The sequence below is a fragment of the Erpetoichthys calabaricus genome, chromosome 3 (genome assembly GCF_900747795.2).
Source record: "Erpetoichthys calabaricus chromosome 3, fErpCal1.3, whole genome shotgun sequence".
Classification (NCBI taxonomy): Eukaryota; Metazoa; Chordata; class Cladistia; order Polypteriformes; family Polypteridae; genus Erpetoichthys; species Erpetoichthys calabaricus.
This window is the reverse complement of record NC_041396.2, coordinates 258,904,335-258,922,512: the sequence shown is the minus strand read 5'-3', so window position 1 is coordinate 258,922,512 and position 18,178 is coordinate 258,904,335. Positions and strand designations below refer to the sequence as shown.

At 38.0% G+C, this 18,178-nt stretch overlaps 1 protein-coding gene across 1 annotated transcript; it reads left to right on the top strand.

The window, feature by feature from the left end:
* The first annotated feature begins 3,800 nt into the window (after window positions 1–3,800).
* rps26 (ribosomal protein S26) lies at window positions 3,801–16,046 on the top strand. Its single transcript, XM_028798118.2, has 3 exons — window positions 3,801–4,017; window positions 15,672–15,802; window positions 15,954–16,046. The coding sequence occupies exons 1-3, from the start codon at window positions 3,816–3,818 to the stop codon at window positions 15,987–15,989; spliced, it is 369 nt and encodes a 122-aa protein (XP_028653951.2). The 5' UTR covers window positions 3,801–3,815; the 3' UTR covers window positions 15,990–16,046.
* The last annotated feature ends 2,132 nt before the right edge of the window (window positions 16,047–18,178 follow it).

The following is an 18,178-nucleotide window of genomic DNA, read 5'->3' as shown; positions in this document are numbered from 1 at the left end:
GTTAAAAACGAAAATCCGATTTGCGTCACGATAATAGAAAAGGGTACTAGCCGTTCGTGTCATCCTTTTAATACTCAAGTACTGAAACATTTAGCTGGCTGGGATAAAGGAAAGATTCATACCCAGCAAGGAGGCCAAAATGGAAGGATTGGGCAAACGGGCTCACAGGAAGCAGTTCATTCATCCATATGGCAGGTGGCAGTGTTCCCCAGAGCTAAATTCAATTAGGACACCCACAGAGTGGCGTGCTAGTTGGAGTCCGGAGATGCAGCCCTGTCGGGATCTTTGGAAGAGGACTGGTTTTCATATGACACAGAAGTGCTTCAGAGGACTTGGACAGGAGACCAGAAGCAGTTCTCGGGTCTAATTTAAAGGGAAGTCCACTGCCTCACTTAAGTTGGGTCAGAGTTGGGAAGCAGTAGGCTCTGCTCTTTAGGAGGAGGAAGAAGAAGAAAGAAGGAAAGTTGTGGATAGAGTATTTTGCTGGTGTTGGGTAGAAAAGGTGCCTTTGTCAAATAAAAATTGTTTATTTGAACCTGGAATTGTGTGAGGTATTGCTGTGACAGTGGGGCTTAGGAATCAGTGGTGCCACCTACAGTAGTTGTTACAATTATAACTGTGGCAGGACAGTCCTACCCCAGCAGTGCCCTACCACACTAAACCAATAGCATGATTTGTGATATAATCGCTAATCATCAAGACAGAAAAAAGGGGTCAGAATGTCATTTTAAGTTAAATGCCTTCCTGAACAAATGAGAGGAATGAGCTCAGGATATGTTATGGAGGTGGAAAAAAAGAAAGTTTCTTATTGCGATTTATGTGGATAGAATAAGAAAGAGAAGATTCTAAAATATTTCTTCTGCTTTGTCAAGGGAACATGTGCAGTGCCAAGCTTGTAATCGGCAGTTCATCTCACCTCTGAAGTATTTCACTCACGGGCTTTCGTGTATATGTGATATTAATTTGTTTATGGAGTAATCCGGGATCCCATAGCCAGCAATTAAGTCACTTTCATTTTTTCCACTAAAAATTTCTTTAGTTGTCTGATAACCATTTAAAAATGCAAGGTTTCTAGTAATACTTTGTAGGATTCTCCACAGTTACACTCGGCATGTTAGGCAGAGCCAACTCTTACATGTTGGGCGACTTTGAATTGTCTGGCAAAATCTTGTGTGAATTGGTTTATTTTCATTACAAAATTTCTTAATGCGATTTATGTGGGTAGAATAAGAAAGAGAAGAATCCAAAATGACACTTAGATGCTTAGCAGAAGAAGAATGCCTAGTAATACCACCATTAAGAGCGATTGAAAAAGGAGTTAATTTTCATATATACTGAACTTTAGTGCCAATTAGCATGACTTTGGTTTTGTTGCAGTTTTAAGTTTAAAGTGTTTAAATTCCATCCAGGTGGGATTAGGCCACTGTCGGTTCTGTATACTGCTTCCCCTCATTTGGAGCATTTTGGTTAGTTCCCACTTTTTCAGTTTCCCATTAACTTGGTGGACTTCTGTGTAATGCCATGCCCAAGCATTCACATTGCTTCTTCTGTTAAACTACGCCAGACTTCCTTTGAGATATTCTCACCTTCACTGTGTTTCCAGGTCTTCTATACTTTAAGGTCTCCTATTCTTTACACCATCTCTGGGTGCTCAGTAAGTTGTTCAACTTTCCCACAACTTACTAGCTGTCTAATTTATTCTTGCTGCATCTCTGTCATTTAACTGGCACCATAGTCTCAGTTGACCACAATGCCTTTACTATCAATCGCTTCTGTTAACAAACCACAAATCCAAAGAATGCAGCAGCACCCTCTGCTGTTTATTTGATAGTCACTCATTTACTGCACTGTCTTGGCACTAAAACTGATTCAACCAAGTTCAGTTACCCTAGCTCAAAACATTTCATTCGCTTCTCTGCTTGCATCCAATAAACCCAACTGTAAGAAAATATACGCTATAGTCAAATAACATGCCTGAATAAATACTGTACTGCACGAGTCTCCACATTTGTAAGGAACTGCTCCTTTTTAAAATCATACTTAAACATCTCTATATATATTTAGCTGGGATTGTTAAGAACTTCAGGAAGTACAAAACATACAACATTGCAAAGAGAAGGCGGAAGAATCTCAATTATCCGCACAAATGAGGAGGAGCCGTCTGCTTAGCTCTGCGATTTTACCAAGGACTCGGCGCCTTCTGCAGTTGCCGCACATGCGCATATTCGCCTATTTTGCCGCGGTGCACTCTGGTCTCGACGAGATGCACGACTTTTCAGATCATACGGCACATTCACTGTAATAATCCGCGACACTTCTCTAGTTTTATCTGACATTCATAGTAGTCTTATTTAATTTATTGTACGTATACTCATAGGGTGTTACAGTGTACCCTGTGATTTTAAACGCAGAAAGCAGATAATCGAGATTGTCTGTGAATATAGTCCCTGCGGAAGGGTATTATTTAAAGGGCGGTACTGCGGCAGCCGGCCCTCTTTCTGCCTCCTGTTCCAAGATGGTGAGTGAGTTTGGTTGTGTTTAAGGGTAGATTGTTATAGTTTATCTGCATTTGGGTAAACCTTTTTCAAGATAAGTTAGTGAGTAATTACGCAGGCATGTGCTGTCGAGTGGACGACAATCGGATAAAAATGTAACTAAACAATGAGTGGCTTTTATGGAAGTTAGTGGCCTCGTGCTCGACGCATGGAGGCGTACACTGTAGGCCCTGGGCTCCATTAGAATGGATGTCTGTGAGCACACGGAATGGAAAGAGAATTGTCAGTGCATCCTGTACGGCTGAGTTTTCAGAGCTTTGTCAAGGGAACATTTGCAGTGTCAAGTTTGCAATCGGCAGGCCATCCCCCTTCAAAATATTTCACTCATTGGCTTTCGTGTATATGTGAGTTTAATTTGTTTACGGAGTAATCTGGGCTGCTATACCCGGCAATTAAGTCACATTCTTTTTTCCCCCCACTTTACTTCTTTGTCTAATAACCGTTTAAAAATGCATGGTTTCAAATAATACTCTGTACGTTTATGTATGGTTACAGTCGGGCATTTTAGGCGGAACCAAGTCTTACTTACTGGGCGAGTTTGAATGACAGTCTAGCAAATCTTGTATGAATTGGTTTATATTTATTATAGAGTGACCACTACGTTAAGTATTTCTTTAAACTTTTAACCAGACCTCCCGCTTTATATGTGTGCTGTGCGAGTAACTGAACTAAAGGTAGTTAAGTTTTTGTCGTCATTGTTTGGACTTCTCAATAAGATGTCAAGTTTAATTGACGTTGACGGCAGGTACAGTTACACACTGGGATTCGACATTAATGCCAATTTCTAGCCCGATTTCTTGTTTTTTTTGGCTCTATTCACATTGTGTTCTCAGTATTTTTAAAACGTGTGTACACTATAGTACAAAATGTACGTGATATAGTAAACCATAACTTGAATGAATTAACATCCCTTGGTTAATTGCAACAATGATTTGAGATTAATCTGATCTAAATTTCAGTTTTACTTCTGACTGGTATTGGGATAAAAGTTTATAGTAATTTTAGTTTAATTTGGATATATCTGTGGAAAATAGACACAATGCTTTATTTTCTGTTGTATGGTGTGATTTCAATTGAATTTAGCTGTAAATATTTAAGGGTATATTATTATCAAAATAAGCTGTTGTTAGTTTGACTCTTCAATGCATGTTTGTTCTTCGTGTTATTTGTAAATAATCAAACCTAACAAGCATACATCTCAGTGGCATTGTGTGGTTCTGCCGCCTTCATAGGTGGTTAGTTGTGTTGGGTTCCTGCTTTATGACCTGCTGTTTATGTTCCAGACCAAAAAAAAGAAGGAATAACGGGCGTGCCAAGAAGGGCCGTGGCCATGTCCAGCCCATTCGCTGCACCAATTGTGCTCGTTGTGTCCCGAAAGACAAAGCAATCAAGAAGTTTGTCATCAGAAACATCGTTGAGGCAGCTGCTGTCAGAGACATTTCTGAGGCCAGTGTGTTTGACTGTAAGTAATTCCCTGTTCACTTATTTCTGTAAATTAAATTCTCTTAACATGTAACTGACAAGGTAATAAATCTTACATTTAGAGCTATTTCTCCTAAAGTGTGCAACTACCTGTGAGCTTTGAAGTATTGAAACATTAATTTCATTTAGGAATTTCAGGTAGAGTGGTGTTCCAATATGTTTTACAAGTATAGAAAGACACTCTTTGCTTACATAAATTTTTCGACAGTTGGGGAATGGGGTTTAAAGCTGTTTCATTACACAACTTTTAATTTGTGGGGTATGTCAGATTTGTTGATCAGTTAATGTTGTCGTCTTTGACAGAGCAGTATCAATTTATGTGACTGAAAAATCACTGTGTCACATTTATTGACTGAGTCGCCCACCTTCCTATAAAGTTCTACTTGATGTTTTTTTCTGACTGCCAAAAGTGTGCTGCTTGATGGAGTCCATGCTGTATGAAGGGTTAACAGCTACCTATAATCCTTTTTTCCATTCTGTCATGGTACGTAAAACACAAGTCATCAGTGAGATGTGAGCAATCTCATACACACATTCCTTATTGCTTAGCTATATCTATTGTACTTCCAGACAACGACTCATTGGTTGTTAGCTCATATATATACACACACACACACAACCCACTAGAGGTGGGCGGTATGACCAAAATTCTATATCACGGTATTTTTCTAAATTCTGCCGGTTTCACGGTATTAGATGGTATTTTTTTCCCCATGCATGAGTGGATGTTAACCACATTTTCCACTGCAATTACTGCAGTAGACTGGCTAAGAATAACCTATTAGACTGTTATGAGAATTGTACATCGTACAAAAAGACATTTTAATGTGCACACAAGTATTAATCCATGTTTGCATGGCTCCATAAAGTGATAGTTTTCAAGGGGGTGGCACTAAAGAGAAGGAATCACATTGCATGACAGATGCAGTCAAAATATAGAACCTTTAATTGAACAAATTTTGCAAAAGCTTAAACTATGATTTTGACAACATATTTTCAACCATCCAAAGAGGCATTTAGACTTAGTAAAATATCCAGAGGTGTTTGTCAAAAGTTGGATTGCACTGAACACGTCTTAGAAAAGGAATAAATAGTAAATATTTTTTGTAAACCAACTACACTTTCTGTTAATGTTAACAATCTCTGTCCACTGACACGTTTAAGTGACTTTTTAAACAATTTTGCCATCATTAAACTGCATAATATTTAAACTAATAAATAACAACAATAAAATACATAATAGTATTACTGATAGCTGCACCATTACTTCAAGGCTTCAAGCCCAGGTGCATTACACAGTATTCACCAAATTAAAATAAAATAAAACAAGTGCAACTTGGTGATGACATCTTACCAACTGTATCATCATTTAGGCAAACTGCATTAATATGGACCTTGTTTCAAGCTAAGCTATATACATAAATAATAAAAACTGCAACTTGCATTTATATTGCTGTTTGTGGTATAGCCCTATGGAAGCGCATTAGGGCCACTGTGAAGAAAAAAAAATATGGACACGGAAGAAAAAAAACAAACTATATGTCGAGAATAAATTCGACATGTTGACTATGTCAAGATTAAAGTCGACATTTCCACTTTATTCTCATAGTTTATTTTATAATTAAAGTAGAATGTTGTAAACTAAACTTCATCCTAAAATCAATGTTTAATTTACTAGATTTTCTCAAACCCCGTCACAAGTTAATGCAGCACATCAAATACTTTGTGTTAAGTGTTCCCCGACCCAGTCGTTAATCACTACGCTTCTTAAACTGACTTCCTCCGCACCAACAGCAGGCGCCTGCAGCAATCACCGCACAGATAAACGTCTTTGTGAAATTAAAACTAGTTATTAACTTAGCCGACGGAGTATTCAGAACTTTAAAAATATCTTCGTTATACATGTTTAATTATGCCATCCATTCAGAGTTGCGCCCATCTCTGAACGAGTCGCCAGCACATCGCAGGATCAATACAAGCAAAACATACACTAGCAAGTACAAAAACAAGTACAACTTGGCTTGCAGTGTTATCCAGTAGTATAGAAACAGTATTTACACATCTGACCTTTTAAAACCAAAGTATCTCCAGGAAACGGACGTGATTCCTTTTTTTTCGGCAAAACTTCTTCTGTGTCATTATGTTTAACTTTATCGTCAGCTTCAGTTTCGGAATGCTCTCTGTTCCTTTTCACCGCACGGCATACCTATGCTACCGCCCACTATTTGGTGGTGTAGCAGTGAAAAAGAGCCCTAGTGCAACAAATCTGTGTTTAGCAGTGTAGCAGTGAAAAAGGTCCCCACTTGAACAGTTTCCCGCTGCGCCACTTTCCGAACGTCGTTTAGGCAATTTAAACCGGTGTTGCGGTATAAGAAAAATCCATATCATAAAAAAAAATTAAAAACGGTTTTCGGTACTAACCGGTATACCGCCCAGCAATACAACCCACCCCTACGACTAAAGACAGGCTCAGACCTGTGATTTTATTTGAGCAAGTTAGACACTAGCTGGATTGAGTCGCTAGTCATGTCATATTACATGGCTGGATTCATGGGAGCATGCCACCTACTGCCTCCGACTCATTAAATTATGTAAACGAAGGCAATAACTGTAAATCGCTGGAAACGAGGCATAATGTGACACAACCTTAAGTGATCATGTTTTGGATCAAATTGCTATGGTCCATGTCTGAGAGCCCTAGCCACTGTGTTGCTTTGCCAGAGTAGTAGTTTCATGCAAATAAATTTTGACTAGATAAAAAACACATGCAGCTCTCCTTATTTTGAGTTTTGTCCTGAGCACCTGGATTGAATCTTTCATGTCCGCTGAACCCAAAAGTAACAGAATGATACAGCTGAATGAACTCTGCTTACAATTATCATTATTATCAGCAGTCTGTCAAAATGTGTATAATACATCTTTTTCTTTTCCTGACCAAAATATTGAATTGGATTCATTATATTGTCACGAGGAGTAGCTTTTCTTTGTACTCTTGATTTTTGTATTGTTTGTGCTGGATCTGTAAAGTATGTTCTTCCCTAGTAACAGAGTTGAAGTTACCATACAGCTGCATATTAAAGTTCTGAAAGTTATTTATTTTATTTATTTTTTTTTGAGTATTCTGATTAAGTTCAAATGAGAGCACTTGGCAGATTGTTTTAGATTACACAGTAAATGCTTACTGTGCTGTTTGATCTTTAGAAATTTTACTTTGTAATTTGTACACTTTTTATCTTGTTGACTGGGAAACAAAGTGAAGAAAGTATGGCAGCAGGTTGATGCACTGACTTGCGTCTGATTGTGCTACAGCTATCTTAATGAAACAACATCCTGTAGGTATCTTCCCATGTGTTCCTCTGATAAACGTATTTGTGTTTAGTTTTGTGCACAGGTTATGCAGCACCTTGGTGTCATCCACATCTTTGTTGATTTAAAGATGTGCCTGATTTGTGTGTATATTTTATCTATGCATGCATGATGAGCGTTCTTATATTTCACCAAGTTGTTCTCTACATTATATAGAGCTAGGCACAAACGTGTTTTCACTTTAATCTTCATCTATTTGATTAAGTCTAATGGATTTAACTGTGCAATCACTGATCTATTCAGATGTACATGAGAGTTAACAGCTAGACTGCTGATTACCTAATGAACCTTTAAAATCAAACAGCCCAAGTTTGGCCTGTTCAAAACATTTTGTAACTTGATCTGGACCAGTGTAACTTTTAAATACAGAGGATAGATTTAGTGAGTGCATTAAGACTGTAGACTGTTCCCTAAAGTCAGAACACATTTGCTTTATGTTGGTGCAAGTGAATATATTTGTTGTGTGTTACATTTTACATAGCTGATGTTCGGCAACAACCACAACCTCTCCTGAAGTATGTAAAGAAAATCAGGTTGCCATTAATCCTAATTTGCCCACTGCAAAAAAAAATTGATTTTAAAGTAGTTTATGTGCTGTATGTTGTATTCTTGGAGTTTGCATCTAGGTAAGGTCTGGTAACACGCAGGCATACTGCATATAATCCATCTGCAAACTGAGTATACAGAAAACAGCCATTTGTGAAATACAGTGATACCTTGGAATCCGAAATTAATCCATTCCAGAACCCCGTTCGAGTTCCAAGACTATTTTTCCCCTCTAAAATAATCTGTTCTTGGGTCCCACTAACTCAAATTTATAAAACGATTTTAACAATAAATACGCTAGATTTTAATGTAAAATATTAACAAATAATACTTGAATAAAAATGTAAGTTAATAAAATTAAAAATATAAAAACCTGTATTTACCTTAAAAAGGAATGATGATGGCACATGAGGAGGAGGAGAGAGATTATTGCTTGGAAGGCTTTCCTCTTACTATTATTTTCCTCACTACACTTTTTAGGACCCATGGCGAATACACTAAGTTGTTATTATATAAAAAAAAAAAATAACAAAACAGGCACAAAAGCATAAAATCACACAAGATGCTTTCACTACAGCTTCCGACAACGAACTGAACAACAGAGCGTATGGGTGGCCCGAGCCCTGGGGAAACGTACACACACACACATGAACAACGTGCTGGGCATTTGGATTCCAGGGCAAAATTTGCTCAAATTTTTTGTTCAGATTCCAAGTTGAGTTCTGGGGCGTTCAGATTCAGAGGGCAATACTGTATGTGAAAGTGACCAAATAATATAAATACTTTAGAAAAGCGGAATCGGACAGATGTAAGGTTTTATTGTTGCACATTACATCTAAGGAAATCTAGAGTATCTTGTGAGACGGGAAAATTTTGATCTGCATTGTAAGTGTCCTGATACAGTTCTTTTTGAATCAAACTTTCCAAGTTTGAAGGGGTCTGAGACTGAGTTACTTAATAACCTGTCATTGGTATCTATTTTAAATTCTAAAAAATAAAATCAGCTACACATAATGTGTTAAGATCGTATTTTCTTTCAAGTTGCTGGAAGGCAGTTGGTAACTTCAAAAAGAATTGTCCATTACACTCTTGATGTTGTAGGGGAACTGCCAGCTGCTAAATGGGTGGTTGGTTCCTTCCTCATAGTTAAATACCAAACTAAAATTTACTGAATATGGTATTGATAGCATCGACATATCGATTTCTAAAAACATAGTGACCACAGAGTCGGCAGTTAATGTTATGTTTTGTAATTGACAATTCAACTGCTTTGGCAAATAAGATTAGTGAGCTGGTTGCAAAATTGAGTGCAAGGGAACTGTAAACTACAGTTCTGAATAATTGTAAGGCCTCACATTATATATATCGAAGAGAGTCAACTAAAGTATCCTACAGCAGATTAAACAGCAAGTGAATAAACATTTGAACCTTGTAGCCGGGGCTTTGGAGTCGGTACACACAGCCTTCGACTTCTTCTCAATTTATGGTACCTCTGACTCCTCTATTTGTAATTAGTCTAATGTATTTACTGTATTGATTGAAAGTCTAGAAGATACAAGGCATTTCTTCACTACCAGCATGATTCATCAGGCTACGTTTTTACATGCTAACCCAAGTTTGAGTTTAAAGGCTGTAGTAATGCCATTGTGGCCCTTTTACATTATTAAAGAAGCTACAAGCTTTGAGTAGCATTACATGAAAGACAAAACTTAGAAAATTAAAGAGGCTATGTTTTCAGAAAAAATACTTTAATCGATTTAGTGTATGAAAAAATGCAAATTGTAACAATGTGTTAAAATTTCCATTTATCAGCAGGAGTGGACGACTTGAGTCACGTGACTTGCCTAGAGTTGGACTCGAGACTTAATTTTAGTGACCTGTGCTTAACAATATTTAAAAAAAAAAAAAAAAAAAATGACTCGCCTTAGTCTTAAGAGAGATGACTTTCATAGTCTCATGTTATAGCACCACAGTTTTTTTTTTAAATACATTCCTTTAATTTACATTCCATTGATATATTGTAAGTACTCCTTCTCTGCCTAAGTCATCTGGACTAGTTCACACTTTAGAAAGTGACAGCAATGGAGGGATCAACAACAGGGATTATCACTTTTAAATATTTTCAGTGTACTGCAAAGAATGGATTGGCAGTCTGTAAGACTTGAGGGTCAAAAATCACTGACATGACAACATCTTCAAACTTTGTTTGAATATTCATAAAGGAGTTATGCTTGCTTGAGAGTTGACCCCAAATAAGGTGAAGTGTCAATGTACCACTTCAGTTCAGAGCCAGACGCCGGTCTCCAAGTGCATGCCAGCTTTGCTGACCTTGTTTCACGCTTCCCCTCTCCAATCTAGATCCAGAGTCTGTTGTGTTGATTTGGATGTTGAACTCTCAGCATTTGGTCAGCTCGACGAAACATGTTTTCTTTGAATTCCCTCTTCCAATGTTGCTTGTTCCATTCATTAATGTACTCTTTTGACGGAAGGTTTTTCAAAAATATTTTTCATTTAATTCTGGTGTTTTATTTATATTACATGAAGAAAATTTCCTTTTTGCCTTTTTGTTATGTTTTCATGTTACCTTTTTGTTGTAATAAAGCATATCCCCATATGTGTTACATATCTGTATTCAGTGATCTACTTGTTTAAATTATCTTGACAGTCCAGTGCTCCTTTGTTGCCATCATTACATTGTTATATATGTTTATTTTTTCTATATTTTATTTTTCTCCATCGATGTTCATAGTGTGACTTCTACTTGAATTGTTTTTCATAGCAGTTGACACTGCCTCTTGATTCAATAAGGTAGTCTGGAACAAGATAATTGATTAGCTGTTGATAGCCCTTTGCTACCGTTTTATTTACTCATAAAATTGTCATGTTTTGTCATTGTTCACACGTTCTGTGTGATTTTCTCTGACCATCATTCATCGGTTTTTATTTCCTAATGCTGCTAAACATGGTGTTGCACTTTCACTCTGGAGAATATGGTGTGGTCGAAAAATCTGTATTATGATAGTTAAAAATTCTGTTTCGGTAGACATTAGTATTATATACAGTGGGGCAAAAAAGTATTTAGTCAGCCACCAATTGTGCAAGTTCTCCCACTTAAAAAGATGAGACAGGCCTGTAATTTTCATCATAGGTATACCTCAACTGTGAGAGACAAAATAAGAAAAAAATTCCAGAAAATCATTGTCTGATTTTTAAAGAATTTATTTGCAAATTATGGTGGAAAATAAGTATTTGGTCACCTACAAACAAGCAAGGTTTCTGGCTCTCACAGACCTGTAACCTCTTCTGTAAGAGGATCCTCTGTCCTCCACTCGTTACCTGTATTAATGGCACCTGTTTGAACTCGTTATCAATATAAAAGACACCTGTCCACAACCTCAAACAGTCACACTCCAAACTCCACTATGGCCAAGACCAAAGAGCTGTCAAAGGACACCAGAAACAAAATTGTAGACCTGCACCAGGCTGGGAAGACTGAATGTGCAATAGGTAAGCAGCTTGGTGTGAAGAAATCAACTGTGGGAGCAATTATTAGAAAATGGAAGACATACAAGACCACTGATAATCTCCCTCGATCTGGGGCTCCACGCAAGATCTTAACCCGTGGGGTCAAAATGATCACAAGAACGGTGAGCAAAAATCCCAGAACCACACGGGGGGGGGACCTAGTGAATGACCTGCAGAGAGCTGGGACCAAAGTAACAAAGGCTACCATCAGTAACACACTACGCCGCCAGGGACTCAAATCCTGCAGTGCCAGACGTGTCCCCCTGCTTAAGCCAGAACATGTGCAGGCCTGTCTGAAGTTTGCTAGAGAGCATTTGGAAGATCCAGAAGAGGATTGGGAGAATGTCATATGGTCAGATGATAAAAACTCTACTCGTCGTGTTTGGAGGAGAAAAAATGCTGAGTTGCATCCAACGAACACCATACCTACTGTAAAGCATGGGGGTGGAAACGTCATGCTTTGTGGCTGTTTTTCTGCAAAGGGACCAGGACGACTGATCCATGTAAAGGAAAGAATGAATGGGGCCATGTATTGTCAGATTTTGAGTGAAAACCTCCTTCCATCAGCAAGGGCATTGAAGATGAAACGTGGCTGGGTCTTTCAGCATGACAATGATCACACCGCCCGGGTAACGAAGGAGTGGCTTCGTAAGAAGCATTTCAAGGTCCTGGAGTGGCCTAGCCAGTGTCCAGATCTCAACCCCATAGAAAATCTTTGGAGGGAGTTGAAAGTCCGTGTTGCCCAGCGACAGCCCCAAAACATCACTGCTCTAGAGGAGATCTGCATGGAGGAATGGGCCAAAATACCAGCAACAGTGTGTGAAAACCTTGTGAAGACTTAGAGAAAACGTTTGACCTCTGTCATTGCCAACAAAGGGTATATAACAAAGTATTGAGATGAACTTTTGTTATTGACCAAATACTTTTTTTTCACCATAATTTGCAAATAAATTCTTTAAAAATCAGACAATGATTTTCTGGAATTTTTTCCTCATTTTGTCTCTCATAGTTGAGGTATACCTATGATGAAAATTACAGGCCTCTCTCATCTTTTTAAGTGGGAGAACTTGCACAATTGGTGGCTGACTAAATACTTTTTTGCCCCACTGTATATTTGTGTATATTCATCAAACTAAAACTTGTTTTTAGCAAATCTGATACTGATAAATTGTGTACAGCGATGGACGTCTTTTTGAAGTGCTTGTTTACACAAGATATCAAATAGATTCAATGGGAGATGCTTGTCTCTCTTGAAAGGTTAAGTACTGTAAAATCTTCCTTTAGCATTGAATCACCAATCGGGTTTGAACCACACAGATCTCTGGGAAATATTCCTAAAGGCTCACATTAAAACGCAGTTCACTTGAAAGTCCATGAGCAAAGACATTACTTTTAAGACAGTAATGCACAAAGGGACAGTTGCATTTCCCAATTCTTTTGGCCTATGTTTTATCTTTAAATTGTTCCACGGTTTCCACTAATTTTTAGCATGCCTGTAAAATCAATACTCAAAAAATGAGTTTCATGCAGTATACTGCCCAATACAAATTTTGTTTTGTATGTGATAATGGATTATAGATGTGCCATTTTTCTGTTTCGGCACAGTATTAGCTTTCACTGAGCATCACCCTCTTGCTTGAAATGTTCCAAATTCAAGCTATGTTCAGTTTGCTCCATTTTCTGGATGAGAAACAGTCTGTGTAGCGCATATCTTGCACTAATGTCTATTTAAGTGGACATTTCTCATAGTAAGTTGCAGTGGAATGCAGATTCCCAAAAAAGTTCATATAATCAAAAACATGACTTTAAACTATTAGCATAAATTGATTGAATAATCTTCAGTATTAAGCACAATCTCTGTTCCAGATTAGTCTTGTTTTAGGACTTTAATTGTTCTAGCTTGATCACATTTTATTCAGCATTGCAGACAGAGCTATTGGCAAACCTAATTTCCGGTGGAAACATTTATGACTGTATGAGCGTTGTAGACCATAAAATATACATCTGAACAGTCTGTCAAAATAGTGGTATATTTTCCAAAACCCCCATTGAAGTGTTGTCTGTGAAAAATAACGTTGAAATCGGCTTTTAAGTGTTTTTGTATACCGCGGGCAACAACCCTACAAAGCAGAAATAAATGAGTATTTGCAAAAATATTGGGTCTTTTTTTTTTTTTTTTTTGTAATTTTAAGGGTTGGGTATATACTCTGAACCAAATATACTGGGTACTATTTCATTCACATTTATGCTTTGTGCAATAATGGTAGATTACAGAAAGCTATAAGCAGAAGCCACATCATTTACACTTCTTCTGGGTATCCCAGACAACATTCTGGCTCTGTGTGAAGAATGAGTAATTAATGGTTCATGTGAACAAATTTTTGTTAGTGGTAGGCTGTGTATGGATCATCTGTCTTGCCCTTCCCTGCACACAAAAATAAAACTAGCCTTTCTCCAAGTATCAGTCATGAAAGACAGAAAAATAAAAAATTGCAATGAAAAAGAACACCGTAAAGCCTCCCTAAATCGGTCTTTATTTATTTAACTGGTCTAAGTAATTTTAGGTTGTTGCCATCAATCACATTGTCTGTGACTAATGCAGGTAAACTTTATTGGAAAATAGTTTTTTAGTTTAATGTTAATGTTTCCATATACCATGTACTATAAATTCCACAGTTTGATATTTTGTGCTTGCCTTGGTTCTTTTTTCAGTGGATGCTAGTTTATCCTTCAAATTGTTGTTGCATTAGAGGGGAATACTAAGTTTTTGAAAATGCTTAGATTCCCTCTATGGTATTTTCGCACCTAAAGAGGCGAAAGTTTGCCCGTGGATGTGAAAAGCAAGTGAAGGACCTTTATTGCTACAATAAGTATGAGCAATATGCATGAGGTTTTCTATTAAGTGATAACAGCATGAGCCATATTTTACATAAGCACCAGTGTTGCTTGATTTACATTTTCTTTTGAAGACCCTTTCTTTCTCGCCATACTCCTGCCTTACTTGTAACTTAACCTAAGATGGTATCATGGTTGAAAGATTACGTTTTACAGATAATAGGCCATTTGTGGCATAACGCCTCTAACAACATGATGTTTATAGTTGTTGGATAGATGCACTTGAGAGAAACAAAACCAACATTATACTTCAGTAATTTCATTTAAAAATGAATCCTGATGCATCTGGTGGGTCTTTCGGTTATACATGGTGGAATTATGTTACGCAGTAAGCAACACCAGCATACAGGCAATAAAATTCATATTGAGTGTCTGCATGGTGTCTCCCTCTTAAGACATTTTGTCAGAGTAGGCAACATTTCATTACCTTGCTTGGTCATTCCATGTTGTAAAGAAATGGTCTTCAACCTGGACTGAATTGCTGGTATGAAAGAAGCTTAAGGTGATTATTGTAAGCCATGTTTTACAGGTCAGGGACATTTGTTTGGTAGCTGAGGTTATTAGGAGTGGAGACTCTTTGCTGTTCATTACTGCAGGATTTTATAACACCTAGACACTTGTTTAGGGCGTTTTCCTTAAAAAGAAACCGGATATGGCTAAGCAAAATACAGTAGTTGGGTAGGGCATAGTGTTAGGAATTGCAAATGCTGATGAGCTTTGCTGTTAAGTTTCTAGAACATGTTACTTGCTTTGTCGGCAGTGCACAGTTAGAGCAGGTAGTATCTTTGAAGCCTCATCACAGTAAGTGAAACTAAAAAAAATGAAGTATAAACCTCTTTTGTATTTGTGCTTCCCTTTCATAGCAGGAAAGGGTCAAGTGAGCTTGGAGGGCAGAGCTGTCATTTGTTTTGATTCCATCAAACTGTACATAAAGGCAGCGTCATCCTCAAGGAATATTACAGTAATCATTTCAGCGGGTTTTGGGAACACCTTTAAGAATAAGCTTTTTATTTTGTTTCACGCTGTTTGCCAACATTTGCCCCCCAGGTGTATGAGTATATAGTCTAAAGCACCTTGCTCACAATTTTTTTTTTTAATAAGATTTCTAGATCATCAGTCTTCAATATTAGGATATTTAGTTTAAATTTGTAAAACTGGCTTTTGGCTTTCACTTTATCTAACCCAGCAATATTTTCTGCTTTGTCCATCTCTGAATGCTTTAAGGATATTTTGAATCCCAAATGAGAATTGATTTGCTACCAGCAATTCCATATTGACGATTTGTTGCGTTTTCTCTTTCAGCTTATGTTCTGCCCAAGCTCTATGTAAAGTTGCACTACTGTGTGAGCTGTGCCATTCACAGCAAGGTAGTGAGGAACCGCTCCCGTGAGGCTAGGAAGGACCGTACTCCTCCACCAAGGTTCAGGCCCAGTGTGAGTATGACACTTGACATGGTATTGAGGGGCTGTTTTAAGAAAGATGATGATTTACACTTTGTTGCGATATTTTGCTTATGGGGAATTTTACTGAGCACTTTGTGTTCAGTTTGGTCATTGGCTAATTTTGTTTTCCTTTTCTTCTCAGGGTGGTGCGCCCAGAGCTCCTCCAAAAACCATGTAGAGAGCTGAAGATAATGTACATTTATTAAAGAAATAAAGCCTTGATTGTGAGAAGAAACACTTGAATGTATTTTGTTTAGGTTTTCTACCATTTTGCTTTCAGAAGTGTGGGGTTTGGTCATGTGGTTAAGGGGCTTCTGCTACCTTGTTTCTTTGACTACATAGTTTATAGTTATTGTTGCACCATATTTAGCAGGCTATATCCACATCAGTGTAGCTTAGCAATGTAGCGCTCTTTTATGTCATGTCTTTTTTTAATATACATTTATTTTGTTTAAACTACATCTTGTAACAATTTTTATACTTACATTTGTGTAGTCTCCAATAGTAAATTGGGTCCCAGTTTTGTCGCCTTTTCTATGACTGTGCAATATCCAGCTTCCAACCTTCTATCCATTTCTTTAATAATTAATACACTTTTAAGACCTATGAAGAATTGAGAAGACCCTGATGCGGTTACACCAGTTGTGTAGTGGTATTATGGATACAAGGACCCCTCTAGTCATGTTTCAGTTTGCTTAAATATACCAAGCAACATTGAAAGAGAAAAATGTAACTTTGAAGCCTTCACTACAAGAAGTCCTGTTGCAGTTTAATTCTAGGTTGCATGCTAAATTTTTTCTGATGGAGGTTTAAACTTCAAATTTTGTAGTTTTAAGAAACCTTAATTTTTGTAAGTATAACTAGTTGCCGGGGACAGAAGAAATAGTTTGGAATGCTGTAATACAATATGATGAAAACAGAAAGCAGGCGATGTTGTGATCAAGTCCCAAAGCCAATGGAGTATAGCAAAGGTCACACTGCTGCCATCAGTTGGTTTTAGGGAATCCATTCCCGGGCTCCCGGACATTTTTCATTCCCGGGAATGAAACTGCTAAATTCCTGGGAAAACGGGAACGGCTAAGCTTGCATATATAGCGTGTAAAAGTGTTAAAATCGATCAAGAAATAAGTTGAAAATAATTAAGGTGGTGCCATTGCTGCAGCTACACTTCATCAGATAACAGCTTTGAACAGCAACTTGAAATTGCAAAGTGTCAGTCCGTTGCATCCGCATTATCAGTGCTAAGAAACTTGCCATCACAGAATGATAACAAGAATCTGGATGCATCAATAAAAGCTGAAATGGCAGTGTTTCAGAGCAACGGCAAGCGCGGGTGTTGTTTAGAACAAGTGTACCAGCGGCTGGCGTACTCTGCACGAAGGTACTCTCGACTGGACGACCGCACGCTCGACACGTTAATAATAATTACATTTATATAGCACTTTTCTCAGTACTCAAAGTGCTATCCACACAGGGAGGAACCGGAAAGTGAATCCACAATCTTCCACAGTCTCCTTACTGCAAAGCAGCCGCACTACCACTGCGCCACCTGTGAGGACGTTGTGCTTTCTACACTCTCACTACCACAACTAACTAGATACGTGTACTTATATGACAGCATGAACTGCTTGTAGTTAAGTTTAGTCCTTTATTTGTGTCAACATACTGCAGTAGTTTTATTAAAACTAAATGTTGGTCGTTCCAAAACCGTTCACATGTCAGATGCCCGTGCACTGTGTCATCCCCAGGATTCCCGGGAATGAAATGCGGGATTCCCGAGAACGGATTCCCTAGTTGGTTTTGATGACGGTGCTGCCATGAGCTTTATGGTATTTTGTGAAGTGTTCTGCAGGCCTGGCAGGTGGTGGTGTGTGCGTCTTTCACACAAGTAAGTTTTGTCGGGTTATTCACAAGGACTTTGACGAGTAGGCTGGCCCTTTTGTCAAATTGTGGAATAAACTGGATGATAGGTTTCCAACCTGCATTGGATAATGGAAAGTGGTTTGTGTACCTACAGCTGGATAAGTAAGTGGTCCTAGACAAAGACACAAGAGGTGTGGATACATATCAAGTGTGGTGTATCAGAATGGAAGTGATGGCAGACATAACTGCTACAGTGGCACACCAGAAGTGTCCCCTTGGACCGTCCAGAATTTTTGAAGGACTGCAAATTGTATTTACCCCTGGTCAAGACTGCGGTTTACATGTCACCACCATAAATTACAAAACAGTGAAACATATTAGCGAAATTGTCCATTGAAAACACTGAATAATATGCAACATTCACATTGTCATTTGGTACCTCCTTTTTTTGTTTTACAGTGCATCCAGAAAGTATTCACAGCGCATCACTTTTTCCACATTTTG

Coding starts and splice junctions, on each gene's coding strand:
- rps26 (XM_028798118.2), top strand. CDS start 3,816: ATGACCTGCTGTTTATGTTCCAGACCAAAAAAAAGAAGGAATAACGGG. Junction 4,018..15,671: donor TGAGGCCAGTGTGTTTGACT/GTAAGTAATTCC, acceptor TTTCTCTTTCAG/CTTATGTTCTGCCCAAGCTC. Junction 15,803..15,953: donor CACCAAGGTTCAGGCCCAGT/GTGAGTATGACA, acceptor TTTTCTTCTCAG/GGTGGTGCGCCCAGAGCTCC.